General features: G+C 46.0%; 1 protein-coding gene across 1 annotated transcript; it reads right to left on the reverse strand.

Annotated features, from left to right (window-relative positions):
- Positions 1-18,749: 18,749 nt before the first annotated feature.
- Positions 18,750-23,164, reverse strand: LOC123156678 (65-kDa microtubule-associated protein 1). The gene is made up of 10 exons (XM_044574836.1): positions 22,934-23,164; positions 22,102-22,157; positions 21,784-21,987; positions 21,241-21,498; positions 20,880-21,095; positions 20,632-20,787; positions 20,232-20,543; positions 20,060-20,147; positions 19,760-19,908; positions 18,750-19,421 (listed from the first exon to the last, which is right to left on the reverse strand). The coding sequence occupies exons 2-10, from the start codon at positions 22,144-22,146 to the stop codon at positions 19,101-19,103; spliced, it is 1,749 nt and encodes a 582-aa protein (XP_044430771.1). The 5' UTR covers positions 22,147-22,157; positions 22,934-23,164; the 3' UTR covers positions 18,750-19,100.
- Positions 23,165-23,964: the final 800 nt, after the last annotated feature.

A 23,964-nucleotide genomic window follows, 5' to 3' on the forward strand; every position in this document is an offset into this window, starting at 1 on the left:
CTAGACCATTCCGGAACTCCTCGTGACGTCCGGGATCTCATCCGGGACTCCGAACAACTTTCGGGTTACTGCATACTCATATCTCTACAACCCTAGCGTCACCGAACCTTAAGTGTGTAGACCCTACGGGTTCGGGAGACACGTAGACATGACCGAGACGACTCTCCGGTCAATAACCAACAGTGGGATCTGGATACCCATGTTGGCTCCCACATGCTCCTCGATGATCTCATCAGATGAACCATGATGTCGAGGATTCAAGCAACCCCGTATATAATTCCCTTTGTCATTCGGTACGTTACTTGCCCGAGATTCGATCGTCGGTATCCCAATACCTCGTTCAATCTCGTTACCGGCAAGTCACTTTACTCGTACCGTAATGCATGATCCCGTGACCAAACACTTGGTCACTTTGAGCTCATTATGATGATGCATTACCGAGTGGGCCCAGAGATACCTCTCTGTCATACGGAGTGACAAATCCCAGTCTCGATCCGTGTCAACCCAACAGACACTTTCGTAGATACCCGTAGTATACCTTTATAGTCACCCAGTTACGTTGCGACGTTTGGTACACCCAAAGCACTCCTACGGTATCCGGGAGTTACACGATCTCATGGTCTATCGAAAAGATACTTGACATTGGAAAAGCTCAAGCAAACGAACTACACGATCTTGTGCTATGCTTAGGATTGGGTCTTGTCCATCACATCATTCTCCTAATGATGTGATCCCGTTATCAACGACATCCAATGTCCATAGTCAGGAAACCATGACTATCAGTTGATCAACGAGCTAGTCAACTAGAGGCTCACTAGGGACATGTTTTGGTCTGTGTATTCACACATGTATTGCGATTTCCGAATAACACAATTATAGCATGAATAACAGACCATTATCATGAACAAGGAAATATAATAATAATCATTTATTATTGCCTCTAGGGCATATTTCCAACAGTCTCCCACTTGCACTAGAGTCAATAATCTAGTTACATTGTGATGAATCGAACACCCATAGAGTTCTGGTGTTGATCATGTTTTGCTCACGGAAGAGGTTTATTCAACGGATCTGCGACATTCAGATCCGTATGCACTTTGCAAATATCTATGTCTCCATCTTGAACATTTTCACGGATGGAGTTGAAACGACGCTTGATGTGCCTAGTCTTCTTGTGAAACCTGGCCTCCTTGCCAAGGGCAATAGCTCCAGTGTTGTCACAGAATAGAGTGATCGGCCCCAACGCATTGGGTATGACTTCTAGGTCGGTGATGAACTCCTTCATCCATATTGCTTCATGAGCTGCCTCCGAGGCTGCCATGTACTCCGCTTCACATGTAGATCCCGCCACGACGCTCTATTCCAGCTGCACCAGCTTACTGCCCCACCATTCAACATATACACGTATCCGGTTTGTGACTTAGAGTCATCCAGATCTGTGTCGAAGCTAGCGTCGATGTAACCCTTTACGACGAGCTCTTCGTCACCTCCATAAACGAGAAACATATCCTTAGTCCTCTTCAGGTACTTCAGGATATTCTTGACCGTTGTCCAGTGTTCCTTGTCGGGATTACTTTGGTACTTTCCTACCAAACTTACGGCAAGGCTTACATCATGTCTGGTACACAGCATGGCATACATAATAGACCCTATGGCTGAGGCATAGGGGATGACACTCATCTCTTCTATATCTTCTGCCATGGTCGGGCATTGAGCCGAGCTCAATCTCACACCTTGCAATACAGGCAAGAACCCTTTCTTGGACTGATTCATATTGAACTTCTTCAATATCTTATCAAGGTATGTGCTTTGTGAAAGACCTATGAGGCGTCTCGATCTATCCCTATAGATCTTGATGCCTAATATGTAAGCAGCTTCTCCAAGGTCCTTCATTGAAAAATACTTGTTCAAGTAGGCCTTAATGTTGTCCAAAAGTTCTATATCATTTCCCATCAAAAGTATGTCATCTACATATAATATGAGAAATGCTACAGAGCTCCCACTCACTTTCTTGTAAACGCAGGCTTCTCCATAAGTCTGCATAAACCCAAATGCTTTGATCATCTCATCAAAGCAAATGTTCCAACTCCGAGATGCTTGCACCAGCCCATAAATGGATCACTGGAGCTTGCATACCTTGTTAGCATTCTCAGGATCGACAAAACCTTCCGGCTGCATCATATATAGTTCTTCCTTAAGATAGCCGTTAAGGAATGTCGTTTTGACGTCCATCTGCCATATCTCATAATCATAGTATGCGGCAATTGCTAACATGATTCGGACGGACTTCAGCTTCGCTACGGGAGAGAAAGTCTCATCGTAGTCAACCCCTTGAACTTGCCAATAACCCTTAGCGACAAGTCGAGCTTTATAGATGGTAACATTTCCATTCGCGTCCGTCTTCTTCTTAAAGATCCATTTGTTTTCTATCGCTCGCCGATCATCGGGCAAGTCTGTCAAAGTCCATACTTTGTTTTCATACATGGATCCTATCTCAGATTGCATGGCTTTAAGCCATTTGTTGGAATCTGGGCCCGCCATCGCTTCTTCATAGTTCGAAGGTTCACCGTTGTCTAACAACATGATTTCTAGGACAGGGTTGCCATACCACTCTGGTGTGGAACTTGTCCTTGTGGACCTACGAAGTTCAGTAGCAACTTGATCCGAAGTACCTTGATCATCATCATTAATTTCCTCTCCAGTCGGTGTAGGCACCACAGGAACATTTTCCTGAGCTGCACTACTTTCCGGTTCAAGAGGTAGTACTTCATCGAGTTCTACTTTCCTCCCACTTACTCCTTTCGAGAGAAACTCTTTCTCCAGAAAGGATCCGTTCTTGGCAACAAAGATCTTGCCTTCGGATCTAAGGTAGAAGGTATACCCAATGGTTTCCTTAGGGTATCCTATGAAGACGCATTTTTCCGACTTGGGTTCGAGCTTTTCAGGTTGAAGTTTCTTGACATAAGCATCGCATCCCCAAACTTTTAGAAACGACGGCTTAGGTTTCTTCCCAAACCACAATTCATACGGTGTCATCTCAACGGATTTAGACGGTGCCCTATTTAAAGTGAATGTAGCTGTCTCTAGAGCGTATCCCCAAAATGATAAAGGTAAATCGATAAGAGACATCATAGATCGCACCATATCCAATAGAGTGCGATTACGACGTTCGGACACACCGTTACGCTGAGGTGTTCCAGGCGGCATGAGTTGTGAAACGATTCCACATTTCCTTAAGTGCGTACCAAATTCCTGACTTAAATATTCTTCTCCACGGTCTGATCGTAAGAACTTTATTTTTCGATCACGTTGATTCTCTACCTCATTCTGAAATTCCTTGAACTTTTCAAAGGTCTCAGACTTGTGTTTCATCAAGTAGACATACCCATATCTACTTAAGTCATCGGTGAGAGTGAGAACATAATGATATCCTCCGCGAGCCTCAACGCTCATTGGACCGCACACATCAGTATGTATGATTTCCAATAAGTTGGTTGCTCGCTCCATTGTTCCGGAGAACGGAGTCTTGGTCATTTTGCCCATGAGGCATGGTTCGCATGTGTCAAATGATTCATAATCTAGAGACTCTAAAAGTCCATCGGCATGGAGCTTCTTCATGCGCTTGACACCAATGTGACCAAGGCGGCAGTGCCACAAGTATGTGGGACTATCGTTATCAACTTTACATCTTTTGGTATTCACACTATGAATATGTGTAACATTACGTTCGAGATTCATTAAGAATAAACCATTGACCAGCGGGGCATGACCATAAAACATATCTCTCATATAAATAGAACAACCATTATTCTCAGATTTAAATGAGTAGCCATCTCGCATTAAACAAGATCCAGATACAATGTTCATGCTCAAAGCTGGCACTAAATAACAATTATTGAGGTTCAAAACTAATCCCGTAGGTAAATGTAGAGGTAGCGTGCCGACGGCGATCACATCGACCTTGGAACCATTCCCGATGTGCATCGTCACCTCGTCCTTCGCCAGTCTCCGCTTATTCCGCAGCTCCTGCTTTGAGTTACAAATATGAGCAACAGCACCGGTATCAAATACCCAGGAGCTACTACGAGCACTAGTAAGGTACACATCAATTACATGTATATCACATATACCTTTAGTGTTGCCGGCCTTCTTGTCTGCTAAGTATTTGGGGCAGTTCCGCTTCCAGTGACCCTTCCCTTTGCAATAAAAGCACTCAGTCTCAGGCTTGGGTCCATTCTTTGACTTTTTCCCGGCAACTGGCTTACCGGGCGCGGCAACTTCCTTGCCGTCCTTCTTGAAGTTCTTTTTACCCTTGCCCTTCTTGAACTTAGTGGTTTTATTGACCATCAACACTTGATGTTCCTTTTTGATTTCCACCTCCGCTGATTTCAGCATTGAAAATACTTCAGGAATAGTTTTCTCCATTCCTTGCATATTGTAGTTCATCACAAAGCTCTTGTAGATTGGTGGGAGTGACTGAAGGATTCTGTCAATGACCGCCTCGTCCGGGAGGTTAATGTCCAGCTGGGACAAGCGGTTGTGCAACCCAGACATTTTGAGTATGTGCTCACTGACAGAACTATTTTCCTCCATCTTACAACTATAGAATTTGTCGGAGACTTCATATATCTCGACCCGGGCATGAGCTTGGAAAACCATTTTTAGCTCCTCGAACATCTCATATGCTCCGTGTTGCTCAAAACGCTTTTGGAGCCCCGGTTCTAAGCTCTAAATCATGCTGCACTGAACGAGGGAGTAATCATCAGCACGTGACTGCCAAGCGTTCATAATGTCTTGGTTCTCTGGGGTGGGTGCTTCACCTAGCGGTCCTTCTAGGACATATGCTTTCTTGGCAGCTATGAGGATGATCCTCAGGTTCCGGACCCAGTCCGTATAGTTGCTGCCATCATCTTTCAGCTTGGTTTTCTCTAGGAATGCATTGAAGTTCATGTTGACATGAGCGTTGGCCATTTGATCTACAAGACATTTATGCAAAGGTTATTAGACTAAGTTCATGATAATTAAGTTCATCTAATCAAATTATTTAATGAACTCCCACTCAGATTAGACATCCCTCTAGTCATCTAAGTGCTACATGATCCGAGTCGACTAGGCCGTGTCCGATCATCACGTGAGACGGCCTAGTCATCATCGGTGAACATCTCCATGTTGATCGTATCTTCCATACGACTCATGTTCGACCTTTCGGTCTCTGTGTTCCGAGGCCATGTATGTACATGCTAGGCTCATCAAGTTAACCTAAGTGTTTTGCATGTGTAAATCTATCTTACACCCGTTGTATGTGGACGTTGGAATCTATCACACCCGATCATCATGTGGTGCTTCGAAACAATGAACTTTCGCAACGGCGCATAGTTAGGGAGAACACATTCTTGAAATTATTATGAGGGATCATCTTATTTACTACCGTCGTTCTAAGTAAACAAGATGCATAAACACAATAAACATCACATGCAATTAAATAGTGACATGATATGGCCAATATCATATAGCTCCTTTGATCTCCATCTTCGGGGCTCCATGATCATCTTCGTCACCGGCATGACACCATGGTCTCCATCATCGTGTCTCCATGAAGTTGCTCGCCAACTATTACTTATACTACTATGGCTAACGGTTTAGCAATAAAGTAAAGTAATTACATGGCGTTAAATCATTGACATGCAGGTCATACAATAATTAAGACAACTCCTATGGCTCCTGCCGGTTGTCATACTCATCGACATGCAAGTCGTGATTCCTATTACAAGAACATGATCTCATACATCACATATATATCATTCACCATTCATCACAACTTTTGGCCATATCACATCACAATCATATGCTGCAAAAACAAGTTAGACGTCCTCTAATTGTTGTTGCATGTTTTTACGTGGCTGCAAAAGGGTTCTAGCAAGAACGTTTTCTTACCTACGTGAAAGCCACAACGTGATTTGTCAAATTCTATTTACCCTTCATAAGGAACCTTTTCATCGAATCCGCTCCAACTAAAGTGGGAGAGACAGACACCCGCTAGCCACCTTATGCAACTAGTGCATGTCAGTCGGTGGAACCTGTCTCACGTAAGCGTACGTGTAAGGTCGGTCCGGGCCGCTTCATCCCACGATACCGCTAAAGCAAAATAAGACTAGTAGTGGCAAGAAACTTGACAACATCTACGCCCACAACAAATTTGTGTTCTACTCGTGCAAAGAGAACTACGCATAGACCTAGCTCATGATGCCACTGTTGGGGAACGTTGCAGAAAATAAAAAATTTCCTACGAATTCACTTAGATCAATCTATGAGTTCATCTACATACAAGAGAGAGGAGTGCATCTACATACCCTTGTAGATCGAGCGGAAGCGTTCAAGAGAACGGGGTTGAGGGAGTCGTACTCGTCGTGATCCAAATCACCGATGATCCTAGTGCTGAACGGACAGCACCTCCGCGTTCAACACGCGTACGGTTGGAGAAGACGTCTCCTCCTTCTTGATCCAGCAAGGGGGGAGGAGAGGTTGATGGATATCCAGCAGCATGACGGCGTGGTGGTGGATGCAGCAGCGATCTCGGCAGGGCTTCGCCAAGCGTCTGCGAGAGGGAAAGGTGTAGCAGAGGGAGAGGGAGGCGCCAAGAGCATGGGTGCGGCTGCTCTCCCTCCCCCCTATTTATATAGGGCCCCTAGGGGGGCGCCGGCCCTAGGAGATGGGATCTCCAAGGGGGGGCGCTGTTGCAAATATGCCCTAGAGGCAATAATAAAAGTATTATTATTATATTTCCTTGTTCATGATAATTGTCTTTTATTCATGCTATAACTGTATTATCCGGAAATCGTAATACACGTGTGAATACATAGACCACAATATGTCCCTAGTGAGCCTCTAGTTGACTAGCTCGTTGTGATCAACAGATAGTCATGGTTTCCTGGCTATGGACATTGGATGTCGTTGATAACGGGATCACATCATTAGGAGAATGATGTGATGGACAAGACCCAATCCTAAGCATAGCACAAAGATCGTGTAGTTCGTTTGCTAGAGCTTTGCCAATGTCAAGTATCTCTTCCTTTGACCATGAGAGCGTGTAACTCCTGGATACCGTAGGAGTGCTTTGGGTGTATCAAACGTCACAACGTAACTGGGTGACTATAAAGGTGCACTACAGGTATCTCCGAAAGTATCTATTGTTTTATGCGGATCGAGACTGGGATTTGTCACTCCGTGTAAACGGAGAGGTATCTCTGGGCCCACTCGGTAGGACATCATCATAATGCGCAATGTGACCAAGGAGTTGATCACGGGATGATGTGTTACGGAACGAGTAAAGAGACTTGCCGGTAACGAGATTGAACAAGGTATCGGTATACCGACGATCGAATCTCGGGCAAGTAAAATACCGCTAGACAAAGGGAATTGTATACGGGATCGATTGAGTCCTTGACATCGTGGTTCATCCGATGAGATCATCGTGGAACATGTGGGAGCCAACATGGGTATCCAGATCCCGCTGTTGGTTATTGACCGGAGAACGTCTCGGTCATGTCTGCATGTCTCCCGAACCCGTAGGGTCTACACACTTAAGGTTCGATGACGCTAGGGTTATAAAGGAAGCTTGTATGTGGTTACCGAATGTTGTTCGGAGTCCCGGATGAGATCCCGGACGTCACGAGGAGTTCCGGAATGGTCCGGAGGTAAAGATTTATATATAGGAAGTCCTGTTTCGGCCATCGGGACAAGTTTCGGGGTCATCGGTATTGTACCGGGACCACCGGAAGGGTCCCGGGGGCCCACCGGGTGGGGCCACCTGCCCCGGGGGGCCACATGGGCTGTAGGGGGTGCGCCTTGGCCTACATGGGCCAAGGGCACCAGCCCCTAGAGGCCCATGCGCCAAGATATAGGAAAAGGGGAGAGTCCTAAAGGGGGAAGGCACCTCCGAGGTGCCTTGGGGAGGATGGACTCCTCCCCCCCTCTTAGCCGCACCCCTTTCTTGGAGTAAGGGGCAAGGCTGCGCCTCCCCCCTCTCCCCTGCCCCTATATATAGTGGAGGGGAGGGAGGGCATCCATACCTGAGCCCTTGGCGCCTCCCTCCCTCCCGTGACACCTCCTCCTCTCCCGTAGGTGCTTGGCGAAGCCCTGCAGGATTGCCACGCTCCTCCATCACCACCACGCCGTTGTGCTGCTGCTGGATGGAGTCTTCCTCAACCTCTCCCTCTCTCCTTGCTGGATCAAGGCGTGGGAGACATCGTCGAGCTGTACGTGTGTTGAACGCGGAGGTGCCGTCCGTTCGGCACTAGGATCATCGGTGATCTGAATCACGACGAGTACGACTCCATCAACCCCGTTCACTTGAACGCTTCCGCTTAGCGATCTACAAGGGTATGTAGATGCACTCTCCTTCTACTCGTTGCTGGTTTCTCCATAGATAGATCTTGGTGACACGTAGGAAAATTTTGAATTTCTGCTACGTTCCCCAACAGTGGCATCATGAGCTAGGTCTATTGCGTAGATTCTTTGCACGAGTAGAACACAAAGTAGTTGTGGGCGTTGATGTTGTTCAATATGCTTACCGTTACTAGTCCAATCTTGTTTCGACGGTATTGTGGGATGAAGCGGCCCGGACCGACCTTACACGTACTCTTACGTGAGACAGGTTCCACCGATTGACATGCACTTGGTGCATAAGGTGGCTAGCGGGTGCCAGTCTCTCCCACTTTAGTCGGAACGGATTCGATGAAAAGGGTCCTTATGAAGGGTAAATAGCAATTGGCATATCACGTTGTGGTCTTGCGTAGGTAAGAAACGTTCTTGCTAGAAACCCATAGCAGCCACGTAAAACATGCAACAACAATTAGAGGACGTCTAACTTGTTTTTGCAGGGTATGCTATGTGATGTGATATGGCCAAGAAGAATGTGATGAATGATATGTGATGTATGAGATTGATCATGTTCTTGTAATAGGATTCACGACTTGCATGTCGATGAGTATGACAACCGGCAGGAGCCATAGGAGTTGTCTTTATTTTTTGTATGACCTGCGTGTCATTGAAGAACGCCATGTAACTTACTTTACTTTATTGCTAAACGCGTTAGCCATAGAAGTAGAAGTAGTCGTTGGCGTGACAACTTCATGAAGACACGATGATGGAGATCATGATGATGGAGATCATGGTGTCATGCCGGTGACGATGATGATCATGGAGCCCCGAAGATGAAGATCAAAAGGAGCAAAATGATATTGGCCATATCATGTCACTATTTGATTGCATGTGATGTTTATCATGTTTATGCATCTTGTTTACTTAGGACGACGGTAGTAAATAAGATGATCCCTTACAAAATTTCAAGAAGTGTTCTCCCCTAACTGTGCACCGTTGCTACAGTTCGTCGCTTCTAAGCACCACGTGATGATCGGGTGTGATGGATTCTTACGTTCACATACAACGGGTGTAAGACAGTTTTACACAGCGAAAACACTTAGGGTTAACTTGACGAGCCTAGCATGTGCAGACATGGCCTCGGAACACGGAGACCGAAAGGTCGAGCATGAGTCGTATAGTAGATACGATCAACATGAAGATGTTCACCGATGATGACTAGTCCGTCTCACGTGATGATCGGACACGGCCTAGTTGACTCGGATCATGTGATCACTTAGATGACCAGAGGGATGTCTATCTGAGTGGGAGTTCATAAGATGAACTTAATTATCCTGAACATAGTCAAAAGACCTTTTGCAAATTATGTCGTAGCTCGCGCTTTAGTTCTACTGTTTTAGATATGTTCCTAGAGAAAATATAGTTGAAAGTTGACAGTAGCGATTATGCGATCAGTAGAAAGCTTATGTCCTTAATGCACCGCTCAGTGTGCTGAACCCCAAATGTTGTTTGTGGATGTTGTGAACATCGGACATACACGTTTTGATAACTACGTGATAGTTCAGTTAAATGGTTTAAGTAGAGGCACCAAAGACGTTTTCGAAACGTCGCGGAACATATGAGATGTTTCGAGGGCTGAAATTGGGATTTCAGGCTCGTGCCCATGTCAAGAGGTATAAGACCTCCGACGATTTTCTTAGCCTGCAAACTAAGGGAGAAAAGCTCAATCGTTGAGCTTGTGCTCAGATTGTCTGAGTACAACAATCACTTGAATCAAGTGGGAGTTGATCTTCCAGATGAAATAGTGATAGTTTCTCCGAAGTCATTACCACCAAGCTGCTAGAGCTTCGTGATGAACTATAATATATCAGGGACATATATGATGATCCTTGAGATATTCGCGATGTTTGACACCGCGAAAGTAGAAATCAAGAAGGAGCATCAATTGTTGATGGTCAGTGAAACCACTAGTTTCAAGAAGGGCAAGGGCAAGAAGGGATACTTCATGAAACGGCAATTCAGCTGCTGCTCTAGTGAAGAAACCCAAGGTTGAACCCAAACCCGAGACTAAGTGCTTCTGTAATAAGGGGAACAGCCACTGGAGCAGAATTACCCTAGATACTTGGTAGATGAGAAGGCTGGCAAGGTCGATAGAAGTATATTGGATATACATTGTGTTAATGTGTACTTTACTAGTACTCCTAGTAGCACCAGGGTATTAGATACCGGTTCGGTTGCTAAGTGTTAGTAACTCGAAATAAAAGCTACGGAATAAACGGAGACTAGCTAAAGGTGAGCTGACGATATATGTTGGAAGTGTTTCCAAGTTTGATGTGATCAAACATCGCACGCTCCCTCTACCATCAAGATTAGTATTAAACCTGAATGGTTTATTGAATCTCGATCGTAGTGATACACATTTTCATGCCAAAAGATATAAGATAGTAATGATAGTACCACTTCCTTGTGGCACTGCCATGTAAGTCATAATGGTATAAAACGCATGAAGAAGCTCCATGTTGATGGATCTTTGGACTCACTCATTTTTGAAAAGTTTGAGACATGCGAACCATGTCTATTGGTGTATATGCATGAAGAAACTCCATGCAAATGGACCGTTTGAACTCACTTGATTTTGAATCACTTGAGATATGCAAATCATACCACATGGGCAAGATGACTGAAAAGCCTCGTTTTCAGTAAGATGGAACAAGATAGCAACTTGTTGGAAGTAACACATTTTGATGTGTCCAATCCAATGAGTGCTGAGGCATGCAGTGAATATCGTTATGTTCTTACTTCACAGATGATTCGAGTAGATGTTGAGAATATTTACTTGATGAAACACAAGTCTGAATTATTGAATGGTTCAAGTAATTTCAGAGTGAAGTAGAAGATCATTGTGACAAGAGGATAAAATGTCTATGATATGATCATAGAGATGAATATCTGAGTTACGAGTTTTGGCACACAATTAAGACATTGTGGAAATTGTTTCGCAATTAATACCGCCTGGAACACCATAGTGTGATGGTGTGTCCGAACATCATAGTTGCACCGTATTGGATATGGTGCGTACCATGATGTCTCTTATCGAATTACCACTATTGTTCATGGGTTAGGCATTAGAGACAACCACATTCACTTTAAATAGGGCACCACGTAATTCCGTTGAGATGACACCGTATGAATTATGGTTTAGAGAAACCTAAGTTGTCGTTTCTTAAAGGTTTGGGGCTGCGACGCTTATGTGAAAAAGTTTCAGGATTAAGCTCGAACCCAAAGCGGATAAAATGCATCTTCATAGGACACCCAAAACAGTTGGGTATACCTCCTAATTCAGATCCGAAAGCAATATGGATTGTTTCTTGAATCGGGTCCTTTCTCGAGGAAAGGTTTCTCTCGAAAGAGTTGAGTGGGAGGATGGTGGAGACTTGATGAGGTTATTGAACCGTCTCTTCAACTAGTGTGTGGCAGGGCACAGGAAGTTGTTCCTGTGGCACCTACACCAATTGAAGTGGAAGCTTATGATATTGATCATGAAACTTCGGATCAAGTCACTACCAAACCTCGTAGGACGACAAGGACACGTACTACTTCGGAGTGGTAAGGTGATCCTGTCTTGAAGGTCATGTTGCTAGACAACAATGAACCTACGAGCTATGGAGAAGCGATGGTGGGCCCGAATTCCGACAAATGGTTAGAAGCCATGAAATCCGAGATAGTATCCATATATCAGAACAAAGCATGGACTTTGATGGACTTGCCCGATGATCGGCAATCCATTGAGATAAATGGATCTTTTAAGAAGAAGACGGACGTGGATGGTAATGTCACCATCTATGAAGCTCGACTTGTGGCGAAGTGTTTTCCGACAAGTTCAAGGAGTTGACTACGATGAGATTTTCTCACTCGTAGCGATGCTTAAAGTCCGTCGGAATCATGTTAGCATTAGCTGCATTTATGAAATCTGGCAGATGGATGTCAAGACAAGTTTCCTTACTAGTTTTCGTAAGGAAAGGTTGTATGCAATACAATCAGAAAAGTTTTGTCGATCCTAAGGATGCTAAAAGGTATGCTAGCTCCAGCGATCCTTTTAAGGACTGGAGTAAGCATCTCGGAGTTGGAATGTACGCTTTGATGAGATGATCAAAGATTTTGGATTTATACAAAGTTTATAAGAAACTTGTATTTCCAAAGAAGTGAGTGGGAGCACTATAGAATTTCTGATGAGTATATGTTGTTGACATATTGATGATCAGAGATGATGTAGAATTTCTAGAAAGCATATAGGGTTATTTTGAAAGTGTTTTTCAATGGAAAGCCTGGATTAAGCTACTTGAACATTGAGCATCAAGATCTATAAGGATAGATCAAAATGCTTAATAATACTTTCAAATGAGCACATACCTTGACATGATCTTGAAGGTGTTCAAGATGGACCAGTCAAAGAAGGAGTTCTTGCCTGAGTTGTAAGGTACGAAGTTAAGACTTAAAGCTCGACCACGGCAGAATAGAGAGAAAGGACGAAGGTCGTCCCCTATGCTTAAGACGTAGGCTCTTCAGTATGCTATGCTGTGTACCGCACCTGAAGTGTGCCTTGCCATGAGTCAGTCAAGGGGTACAAGAGTGATCCAAGAATGGCTCACAGGACAGCGGTCAAAGTTATCCTTAGTAACTAGTGGACTAAGGAATTTTCTCGATTATGGAGGTGGTAAAAGAGTTCGTCGTAAAGGTTACGACGATGCAAGCTTGACACCTATCCGGATAGCTCTGAGTAGAGAGACCGGATACATATAATGGAGCAATAATTTAGAATAGCTCCAAGTAGAACAGTTGTTTGGAATAGCTCCAAATAGAGCGTGGTAGCTGCATCTAGGAGATGACATAGAGATTTGTAAAGCACACACGGATCTGAAAGGTTCAGACCCGTTGACTAAAACCTCTCTCACAAGCAACATGATCAAACATAAAACTCATTGAGTGTTAATCACATAGTGATGTGAACTAGACTACTGACTCTAGTAAACTCTTGGGTATTAGTCACATGGCGATGTGACCTGTGAGTGTTAATCACATGGCGATGTGAACTAGATTATTGACTCTAGTGCAAGTGGGAGACTGTTGGAAATATGCCCTAGAGGCAATAATAAAAGTATTATTATTATATTTCCTTGTTCATGATAATTGTCTTTTATTCATGCTATAACTGTATTATCCGGAAATCGTAATACACGTGTGAATACATAGACCACAATATGTCCCTAGTGAGCCTCTAGTTGACTAGCTCGTTGTGATCAACAGATAGTCATGGTTTCCTGGCTATGGACATTGGATGTCGTTGATAACGGGATCACATCATTAGGAGAATGATGTGATGGACAAGACCCAATCCTAAGCATAGCACAAAGATCGTGTAGTTCGTTTGCTAGAGCTTTGCCAATGTCAAGTATCTCTTCCTTTGACCATGAGAGCGTGTAACTCCTGGATACCGTAGGAGTGCTTTGGGTGTATCAAACGTCACAACGTAACTGGGTGACTATAAAGGTGCACTACAGGTATCTCCGAAAGTATCTATTGTTTTATGCGGATCGAGACTGGGATTTGTCACTCCGTGTAAACGGAGAGGTATCTCTGGGCCCACTCGGTAGGACATCATCATATGCGCAATGTGACCAAGGAGTTGATCACGGGATGATGTGTTACGGAACGAGTAAAGTGACTTGCCGGTAACGAGATTGAACAAGGTATCGGTATACCGACGATCGAATCTCGGGCAAGTAAAATACCGCTAGACAAAGGGAATTGTATACGGGATCGATTGAGTCCTTGACATCGTGGTTCATCCGATGAGATCATCGTGGAACATGTGGGAGCCAACATGGGTATCCAGATCCCGCTGTTGGTTATTGACCGGAGAACGTCTCGGTCATGTCTGCATGTCTCCCGAACCCGTAGGGTCTACACACTTAAGGTTCGATGACGCTAGGGTTATAAAGGAAGCTTGTATGTGGTTACCGAATGTTGTTCGGAGTCCCGGATGAGATCCCGGACGTCACGAGGAGTTCCGGAATGGTCCGGAGGTAAAGATTTATATATAGGAAGTCCTGTTTCGGCCATCGGGACAAGTTTCGGGGTCATCGGTATTGTACCGGGACCACCGGAAGGGTCCCGGGGGCCCACCGGGTGGGGCCACCTGCCCCGGGGGGCCACATGGGCTGTAGGGGGTGCGCCTTGGCCTACATGGGCCAAGGGCACCAGCCCCAAGAGGCCCATGCGCCAATAGGGAACCTAGAGGGAGAGTCCTCAAGGGGGAAGGCACCTCCGAGGTGCCTTGGGGAGGATGGACTCCTCCCCCCCTCTTAGCCGCACCCCTTTCTTGGAGGAAGGGGCAAGGCTGCGCCTCCCCCCTCTCCCCTGCCCCTATATATAGTGGAGGGGAGGGAGGGCATCCATACCTGAGCCCTTGGCGCCTCCCTCCCTCCCGTGACACCTCCTCCTCTCCCGTAGGTGCTTGGCGAAGCCCTGCAGGATTGCCACGCTCCTCCATCACCACCACGCCGTTGTGCTGCTGCTGGATGGAGTCTTCCTCAACCTCTCCCTCTCTCCTTGCTGGATCAAGGCGTGGGAGACATCGTCGAGCTGTACGTGTGTTGAACGCGGAGGTGCCGTCCGTTCGGCACTAGGATCATCGGTGATCTGAATCACGACGAGTACGACTCCATCAACCCCGTTCACTTGAACGCTTCCGCTTAGCGATCTACAAGGGTATGTAGATGCACTCTCCTTTCTACTCGTTGCTGGTCTCTCCATAGATAGATCTTGGTGACACGTAGGAAAATTTTGAATTTCTGCTACGTTCCCCAACAGGCGCCGGCCAGGGGGTGGCTTGCCCCCCAAGCCAGGTGGAGGCGCCCCCACCCCTAGGGTTTCCCAACCCTAGGCGCGGGGGGGGCCAAAGGGGGGCGCACCAGCCCACCAGGGGCTGGTTCCCCTCCCACTTCAGCCCATGGGGCCCTCCGGGATAGGTGGCCCCACCCGGTGGACCCCCGGGACCCTTCCGGTGGTCCCGGTACAATACCGGTGACCCCCGAAACTTTCCCGATGGCCGAAACCTGACTTCCTATATATAATTCTTTACCTCCGGACCATTCCGGAACTCCTCGTGACGTCCGGGATCTCATCCGGGACTCCGAACGACTTTCTGGTTACTGCATACTCATATCTCTACAACCCTAGCATCACCGAACCTTTAGTGTGTAGACCCTACGAGTTCGGGAGACACGTAGACATGACTGAGACGACTCTCCGGTCAATAACCAACAGCGGGATCTGGATACCCATGTTGGCTCCCACATGCTCCTCGATGATCTCATCGGATGAACCACGATGTCGAGGATTCAAGCAACCCTGTATACAATTCCCTTTGTCAATTGGTACGTTACTTGCCCGAGATTCGATCGTCGGTATCCCAATACCTCATTCAATCTCGTTACCGGCAAGTCACTTTACTCGTACCGTAATGCATGATCCCATGACCAAACACTTGGTCACTTTGAGCTCATTATGATGATGCATTACCGAGTGGGCCCAGAGATACCTCTCCGTCATACGGAGTGACAAATCCCAGTCTCGATCCGTGTCAACCCAACAGACACTTTCATAGATACTTGTAGTATACCTTTGTAGTCACCCAGTTACGTTGCGACGTTTGGTACACCCAAAGCACTCCTACGGTATCCGGGAGTTACACGATCTCATGGTCTAAGGAAAAGATACTTGACATTGGAAAAGCTCTAGCAAACGAACTACACGATCTTGTTCTATGCTTAGGATTGGGTCTTGTCCATCACATCATTCTCCTAATGATGTGATCCCGTTATCAACGACATCCAATGTCCATAGTCAGGAAATCATGACTATCAGTTGATCAACGAGCTAGTCAACTAGAGGCTCACTAGGGACATGTTGTGGCCTGTGTATTCACACATGTATTACGATTTCCGGATAACACAATTATAGCATGAATAACAGACAATTATCATGAACAAGGAAATATAATAATAATCATTTATTATTGCCTCTAGGGCATATTTCCAACAGATCAATACCGTCGAACAGGTAAGCGACCCTTCTTCTCCGTCCGATGGTACACGGTGATGGTGGTTCGTGTCCTCTTCTTCGACGTGTTCCGCGCGCTCATGGTTGTGAATTTGATCACTCTTCCTCTCTACTGGTTCTAGCTAGATATGTAGGCATGTGATACAAGTGGATTTGTGAGCAAGTTGTAGCACTGTACACTGTTGATATGTGAGAATGTGATATTGTGGTGGCTAGTAGTGATGGATTCCTTGCTAGGATTTGATGAGCTTCATGTTGTTTCCATGTCGGCAAGGATGATACTATGGTAGATATAGTAGTGTGTTGAACTCCATGGTACGCCATGAGATCAAAGAACAGTCATAGGGTGGTGTGTCCAACTCAATAATCTGTGTGCACAATGCTTACTGTCTATGTTTAGTGCTCGTTTGTACTATTCATGTATAGTGCTCGTTCATACCGTCCATATGTCATGGTTCCACTCTTACTGATGCTAACGCTTGTAGGGCATGAGCACGTCAACCCATTGTCTTGTCTGAGAGCCAGTTCCCACCGTCCTATGTAGAGCACTCCCAACCTATTATCGAGGAGAAGATGCCTCAGATTCAGGTGCCTTCGAGGGGTCTGCTATCCTTCCACCATTTGTGCCTACAATATTTGTTTCGGTCGTGCCTAATGTTGTTGCTGCTACACAAAAGGCGGCCATCAAAGGTTGCAAAGGCAAAGAAGGATGCGAGGGGGGAACTCGATGAAATGGCAGTCATTCATGTGCACACTTGTTCTTAACAAGATGTGATATCATAGCCGGTGGGGTGAGGACTGACAAGTGCTTCAAGGAGGTGCACTTGAACTCTATTGCCAAGCAGGTGTTCGAGTTCTGTGGCCAAGAGGTCACCTTGAGCCAAGTCTACAACCACCCCAGCAAGTGGAGAGTGAGATGGATCAGAGTGTCCAAGCTCAGAGACATTAGCGGCGGATCATGACACTCAGAGCACTACCAAGGCCACATACCGATTAGCTCACATACCACTTGTCCAAGCATGTCTAACATGCCAATAACACCTAATTATGATGTGTTTCTTTCTTAGGACCACCCCCAAGGACACCGAGTTTCTCAACACACTCATCTGAAACTACCCGCAGATGTAAATCTTCTCCTTTGGGATGGAAACCAGCAAGCATGCCATGGTTCCAGTGAGCCGCTCAGTTCACATATGCCTAACTATCCAGACGCCCATGAGTCAGACACCATCAACCTTTATGTTCCCGATAAGGGTGGTGATCACGTTCCTGTGCTCGACAGAAAGAGGAAGAGGGGTGAACTGATGGAGGACGAGATGGGCGTCTTCGGCAGCCTGGCTGATGCTGCCAAGGAGGTGGCAACCACCATTAGGGAGAGCAAGCCGGTCGACATTCACCCTCACCTGTACAACTTCGTCATGGACCAAGGTGGCTTTAGTCCAGAGGCTCTGGTGTCTGCTTTGAGCCACCTGCTGGACAACAAGGCGTGCATGATCCTCGACAATGAAGGTGATGACATGACGATGTACATTTTGTGGTAGTTAGGGCTTGATGTTGTTGGCCTGTATATTTTGATGAGATGGCATATACTAACCCCTCACGTTGATGGTGCAGTTGCGGTGGTAATATTACACCCTCTTTTCGGTGTGGTGGTAGGATGACACCATATTAGTTAGGATGAACTTGCTCTACCTTATGATCATGCATGTCTAAGTTTTTTGTTGGCCTGTATATTTTGATGAGATGGCATATACTAACCCCTCACGCTGATGGTGCAGTTGCGGTGGTAATATTACACCCTCTTTTCGGTGTGGTGGTAGGATGACACCATATTAGTTAGGATGAACTTGCTCTACCTTATGATCATGCATGTCTAAGTTTTTTATGTTCCATGTGTAGTGTGCTCCTTTGCTTGTTGTTTGAATTGTTGCTCCCAGGGATTTACAATCATTGCCAGCATGCCAAGAACAAGTGAGCTGTTACACATGCCAAGAACAAGTGAGCAGTTACACAGACAACTCCTTCAAAGGGTTTAAGACTAGACAAGCAGCAACTCCTTCAAAGAGTTTAAGACCAGGCAAGCGGCAGATGATACTTACTCTAAGGTCATGCTCAAACAGGCAAGCAATGTTAAAATAGGCAAGGCTCCTCGTCAGTTTGTGATGAAGAACTTTATCATCATAGGGATGAAGAACTCAGGCGTCAGCGGCAAATCAGAGTATCACAAGCAAACGTGGGAAAACAAAAGGAAACAAAAAATAACCATGCTAATAGGATTAGGAGGCAATGACCAGGCAGGGCACACAAAAAGGTTATTTCAACGACTAACAACACAGACCAGCAAAGTCTATACTACAACGTCTGATCACAGGTAGTAGAAAATAGTACGCCTCGGTGAAACTAATCAAAAGTGGAACACCACTTTACATCAGGAGCAAACAAACCCTGGCCAGGTAGCCGGACTACGGAGGGGTCGATGGACGTCACATGTACTCCCTCTCCTCGCTACAAACACAGCACATTATATTAGCACAAAACAATGGAAAAAACATCAGCAAATGTCCTCTTCTTATCTTCTAATACACCATATTAGGTCAGGATCACGGCGTGGTCGGAGCCATATCGGTGCCGGAAATGTGGGAGGATGCGTCTTCCTTGGCAGCTGCGGCGGCGGCTCCGTTCCCCGGAGACGAGGCGGCCTTCGTCGCGCTGTCTCTCTTGCTGTCCTTCCCCCCAGACCTTCCATTCTGCTGACCACTGATCGATAGTCTTCTGCTCGGAGGAGTGCCATTCATGGAGGTGCCGTTGGACTTTGGGCCGGGTAACTTCTTTGCCGTAGCCGGCCTGTTGGGGCTGACTCGCGATCCAAACGGCCCTTCGTGGTCAGTGTTCAGTTTCTGCTCGACATAGCGCTTTTGTTCCTGGGATGTTAATGCAACACACAAAATGGAGTTAATGTTATGGAAATAGGGGTCAAGAGCATATGCTGCATATAGAAACATCAGCCCTAGGCACTAGTGATGAATCAAGTGGTGTTTCTGTCCAAGTTCCATTTTTCCTACCTATGATTACATGTAACAGCATCCTAACAAACTGAACTCAGAAGTGTACAAACCAGACAATCAATGCCAATTTCTAAACACAGCGAGCATGTTTAAAACACTGACGGCGTACAAGAGACGCTCAAAATAACCGAACTGACAATTCAAGGGTATTCTAAACTGGGGAATGATTGGCTTCCAATTTTAAGAGAACATACCTTCATTCTTTTCTTGTCTTCTTCTCTTTCCTCCCTTAGCATAACATACTCGTCCAACATAGCTAGAAGCGGTACACCGTCATACATAAAGGACAGACCACGACTCTCTTCCCATGCCCTAGTCTTGGCCACCAGAGTTTCAACAAGCGCTGGAATGGAAGCATTGATTGCATTAGCAACAAAAAGGATTAGATGTGTAGAATAAATACATGACCGGAAGAAAATCCAATAAACATAAATTGGTCTCCAAGGTATACAAATGTTCATAGCAGATGTTCATGTTTGTATTTCAGAAAGTACCTGGAATCTTGCTGACAAGAATACGAGCTTTTTCTGCACGTTTGAGATTCAGATGGGCACCTCGGCTGGAGTTATATCTGTTGTCATCCTGCAGAAGGATTTTCAATTTGTGCGTGAGAAGCTAGTCCCAAAACCAGCAGCACTGATTTGCAAAAGTAAATTATTAGCATACCCTGTTATAATCTTCAAGCCAACTTTCTTCTTCACACGCAGACATCCATTTTTCAACTTTATCTAATATATCCTTTCTGCTCAATGCTTCTTCCTTTGCTTTTGCTATCTGACCTTCCATATCTGCAATTAGTTCTGTTGGTTCTATGTTCCCTGCCTCAATCAGTGCCAACAATTTCATATGGGCAGCTGCGGTGTCTATTACTGTGTGAGCACCGGCATAGATGTCTTCCAACTCAGTTTGCTTCTTGAAAGCGATTTCTTTCATCTTACTGTATTTTAGCTGGTCTAGCCTTTGAACCTCTGTCTCAGCCTGAATTGGAAGAAAAGGCCAAACAGAGCTGAACAAACAATTCATACCAGGTAATAATTCTACCAGATAATTTCAGATGTAACCTAACCTGTTCAATTAAATCAAGTGCAAGTGCTCCAGGAGCAGTGACTTCATCTACAGATGCTGATCTGTTGCAGGTAACATGATCAAACATGCTCCTTTCTTGTGTGGGAGCATCCATGAGATCCCAAAGATCATACAGTTGACCAGCAAGCTCTTGAAGCTGAGAATACAAAATAAGCCATTAATGAGATTGTGCATGTAATAAAATAGGGCATGCGTTTCAGATTTTAAGAAATTTGATTTTATTTTTACCTTGCTTAGCCTCAACTTTTTATCTTCATGAAGTGTGGCTACTGTCTTGTCAAGTTTTGATAATGTATCATCGCTGATGCTCTTGCAGTTATCAGCAATGGAGTCATCTAGACTGGGATGAACTTCAGTCACGGTGCTGAGAAAATCCATGCCCAAGACGGTACATAGATCATGTACCATGCTTACATAGTCAAGAACCTTCTCCAACCTATTGCTCTGCAAACCAATTTTCAAGCAGAAAGAAACTCTTTGTTAGCCATTGGGAACCAGAGGCAAAGAAATAGTAAAAACATCATGATAAAACATTTTATCTTCGATCATGTAAAAATCAAAAACAAATTTGGGAAGGAGTGGGTATTACCTTCTCTTTCTCAAGCTCCTGGAGTTGGGAGCGAAAATCTTCAAGCCTCTCAAGTGTCAAATCATCCTCGTTGACCTGTGGTGTAGCCACCTGCTCACCGACCTCTGTGGTGCCAGCAATCTCACCACATATTTGATCAATTTGTGACTGTACACTAACAAATTCCCTCTTTCTCTCATTCTTCTTCTTATTCAACTGCTCAAGTGTTGGAGCGATAGCAGCTAACTGTTGCTTGATTGTCCCTGATGTCTTCTCAGGCTGCATGCATTCATAATTGATAATTCTCAACTTACTTCCAATAATTAAAAAACTGGCTTTACGCATTCATAGTGAGTTATCATTTCACTTCTGAGCTATGACAATCAATATCATGCACAGCGAGAGGAAAAGAATGAGGTGGGAACTGCAAATACAGAAAAGCTTCATAGGTCGGTTCCTAGTTCCACTGAATATGCACTAGAATGTACCATGCATGTACCGCACAGAATTGTCTAGGATGAAAATCAACCAGGAAATCTAATCGTTGCGACAATATTAACTTACAGTTCTCGCAACAGCTTTTTCCCCAAGGGCAGAAAGAAGTCTGGCAAGCTCGATCTTCGAGTCATCCAGCGCCTGGATAAGGAGATCCCTAGAGTTGGTGGCCTGGTCAACTTTCCTCTTGTAGACATCCAGGCACTCCTGGTCCAGCTGGTACAGGACCTTGTCACGGTCCTCGTCGCTCTCACCAACTTCATCCCATACAAGCTATAGCAGGAAGATTTCAGGTAAGAAGCATGTCACCATCAATTGCACAATCCAAGTTGGCAAACAAAAAACAACCTTGTTGCGGCTCGCAAAGTGCAAAGGGGAACCACATACCTGTAATTTCTGCAGCAAGGATCCACAAGTGATGCCGCCGGCCATTTCAGAACAACCTGTAAGGAAGGAGCATGACCTGAGAATAAATCTTGGTTGCCAAACAAGTAATCTTAGCACGAAATGTACTCCTAAACCTGACGGCATCAATGCTTAATCGAGCCAAACCCACCCAAACAATCACGTCGGCCCATGGTAGGCAGCAAAATCTCACATGCACTGCAAGTGTCGCATTCGTGAGCCCTATCACCAACTAATGATATACTTATCCCCAAATTAGCAGCACCCTAATAATTAAAAATAAAGCCTAGATGGCCCTACTGAAATAGAGCACCCCATGATGGTCACCAATAATGACATCTGAACGGCTAAACGCTAGGGGATCCCACTTTACCAAATCTAATAGTATATCTGGCCTTAAACCCAGCAATAAGCCAATAACATCCAGGAACCCTAGAATCTGACTCCAAAAACATGGAAACCCGCGGGCTGTTGACCGGCCCCATCTGGCCAAGCAGCAAAGGAGCTCCAGAAGATCGCGATCTGAGCAGTCAGCTCTCACAAATCGAGCACCCAAGAGAACAATTTGATTTTATTATGACTTCAGTCTCAACACCCAAACCAGAATGCTACGCAATCAAACAGATGAGGCATGAAGTGGAGATCCCCGCTAAATCCACCGCCCCAAACCCACACCTCCCAGCTAAACCCCCGGCACGCAGCGCCGCCATTACGGTTCGCACCCCCAGATCTCCGCCCCCCGCAGCTCCCCTACAACCCCACCGTGAACGGGGACGAGGAGAAGAGATAGCAGAGCAAAACAAAAGGCACTCACCAGATCACGCGGCCGGCGCGAGCGGGCGGCTGCACCGAATCGCGCAGGATTCAGACGGACGGGGCTTAGCCGTAGACTCCTGGAGCCTCGTCGCCGGAGGAGCCCGCCGCCGCTGGCGAGGAAAGCAGGAGGAGAGCAGTGGCGAGAGTGAGTTGAGCTGAGACTGGACCTCGCTGCTGCTGCTGCTGCTGAAGTGGTGATGCTGCCGCGGGACGGGGCAGCCAGCCCAATTAATGGGGGTAGGTGGGTGGCGGTCCCGCCGCCGGATGCGAGCGGTCGGGGCATCGGACGGCCCGGGTGGCCCGGGGCGGTGTTTTTTACCGCGGGTGTCGGTGAATAAACGGTACGGCGAGAATAATGCGGCCGGTGGGCCCGCGCGGCGCGGGTAGGAAGGACGGACGAGCGGCTTGGGAGCTGTAAATTCCGTGCGTGAAATTTTGGTGTCTGGTGCCCTCGGGCGGCGTTATTAACGAAAAACGGTGGCTTGTTTAGTCGGTAAACCAAGGGAGTGTTGACCGGTCAGAGTTGTCCCGTTGCGATCTGGGCTTCCACATTTCCAGCGGTGTTTCAGTGCGGTTTGGGGTTTAGGTATCTCTCTGGTTTCTCCTGCTTGTACCCACGTGATTAGCCACGATGCTCCTTCGTGCTCGGGGAAGGGGATAGGAGTGCGCGGTTTTGTTTAGGAGCACCAGGTCTCGCTAAAAAGGATTCAGTCTCAGTCGATTGGAAACGAAACTTCCACGCATCATACGAACTCATCCATCTCGTCCGATGAGTTCAGGTTTTTTTTTTCATGGTAATACGTGTCTCATTTATATAGAATAAAAATCAAGTTACAAGGCACGTAAGCACCGACCATACATGACTGAAAAGATAAGAAAATCCTATGCAAAATACCAGCGCTTGTCCCTTTCCTTCGACACCACCGAAGCGTCCACCAAAGGATAAAAAAACAAATCACCTCTTCGCCCAAGCTCGACGCGGCTCCATCGCTGATCAGCAGCTTTACGGACCTCCAAAGTAGTTTGCCA

Source organism: Triticum aestivum, chromosome 7B (assembly GCF_018294505.1).
Source record: "Triticum aestivum cultivar Chinese Spring chromosome 7B, IWGSC CS RefSeq v2.1, whole genome shotgun sequence".
Taxonomy (NCBI): domain Eukaryota; kingdom Viridiplantae; phylum Streptophyta; class Magnoliopsida; order Poales; family Poaceae; genus Triticum; species Triticum aestivum.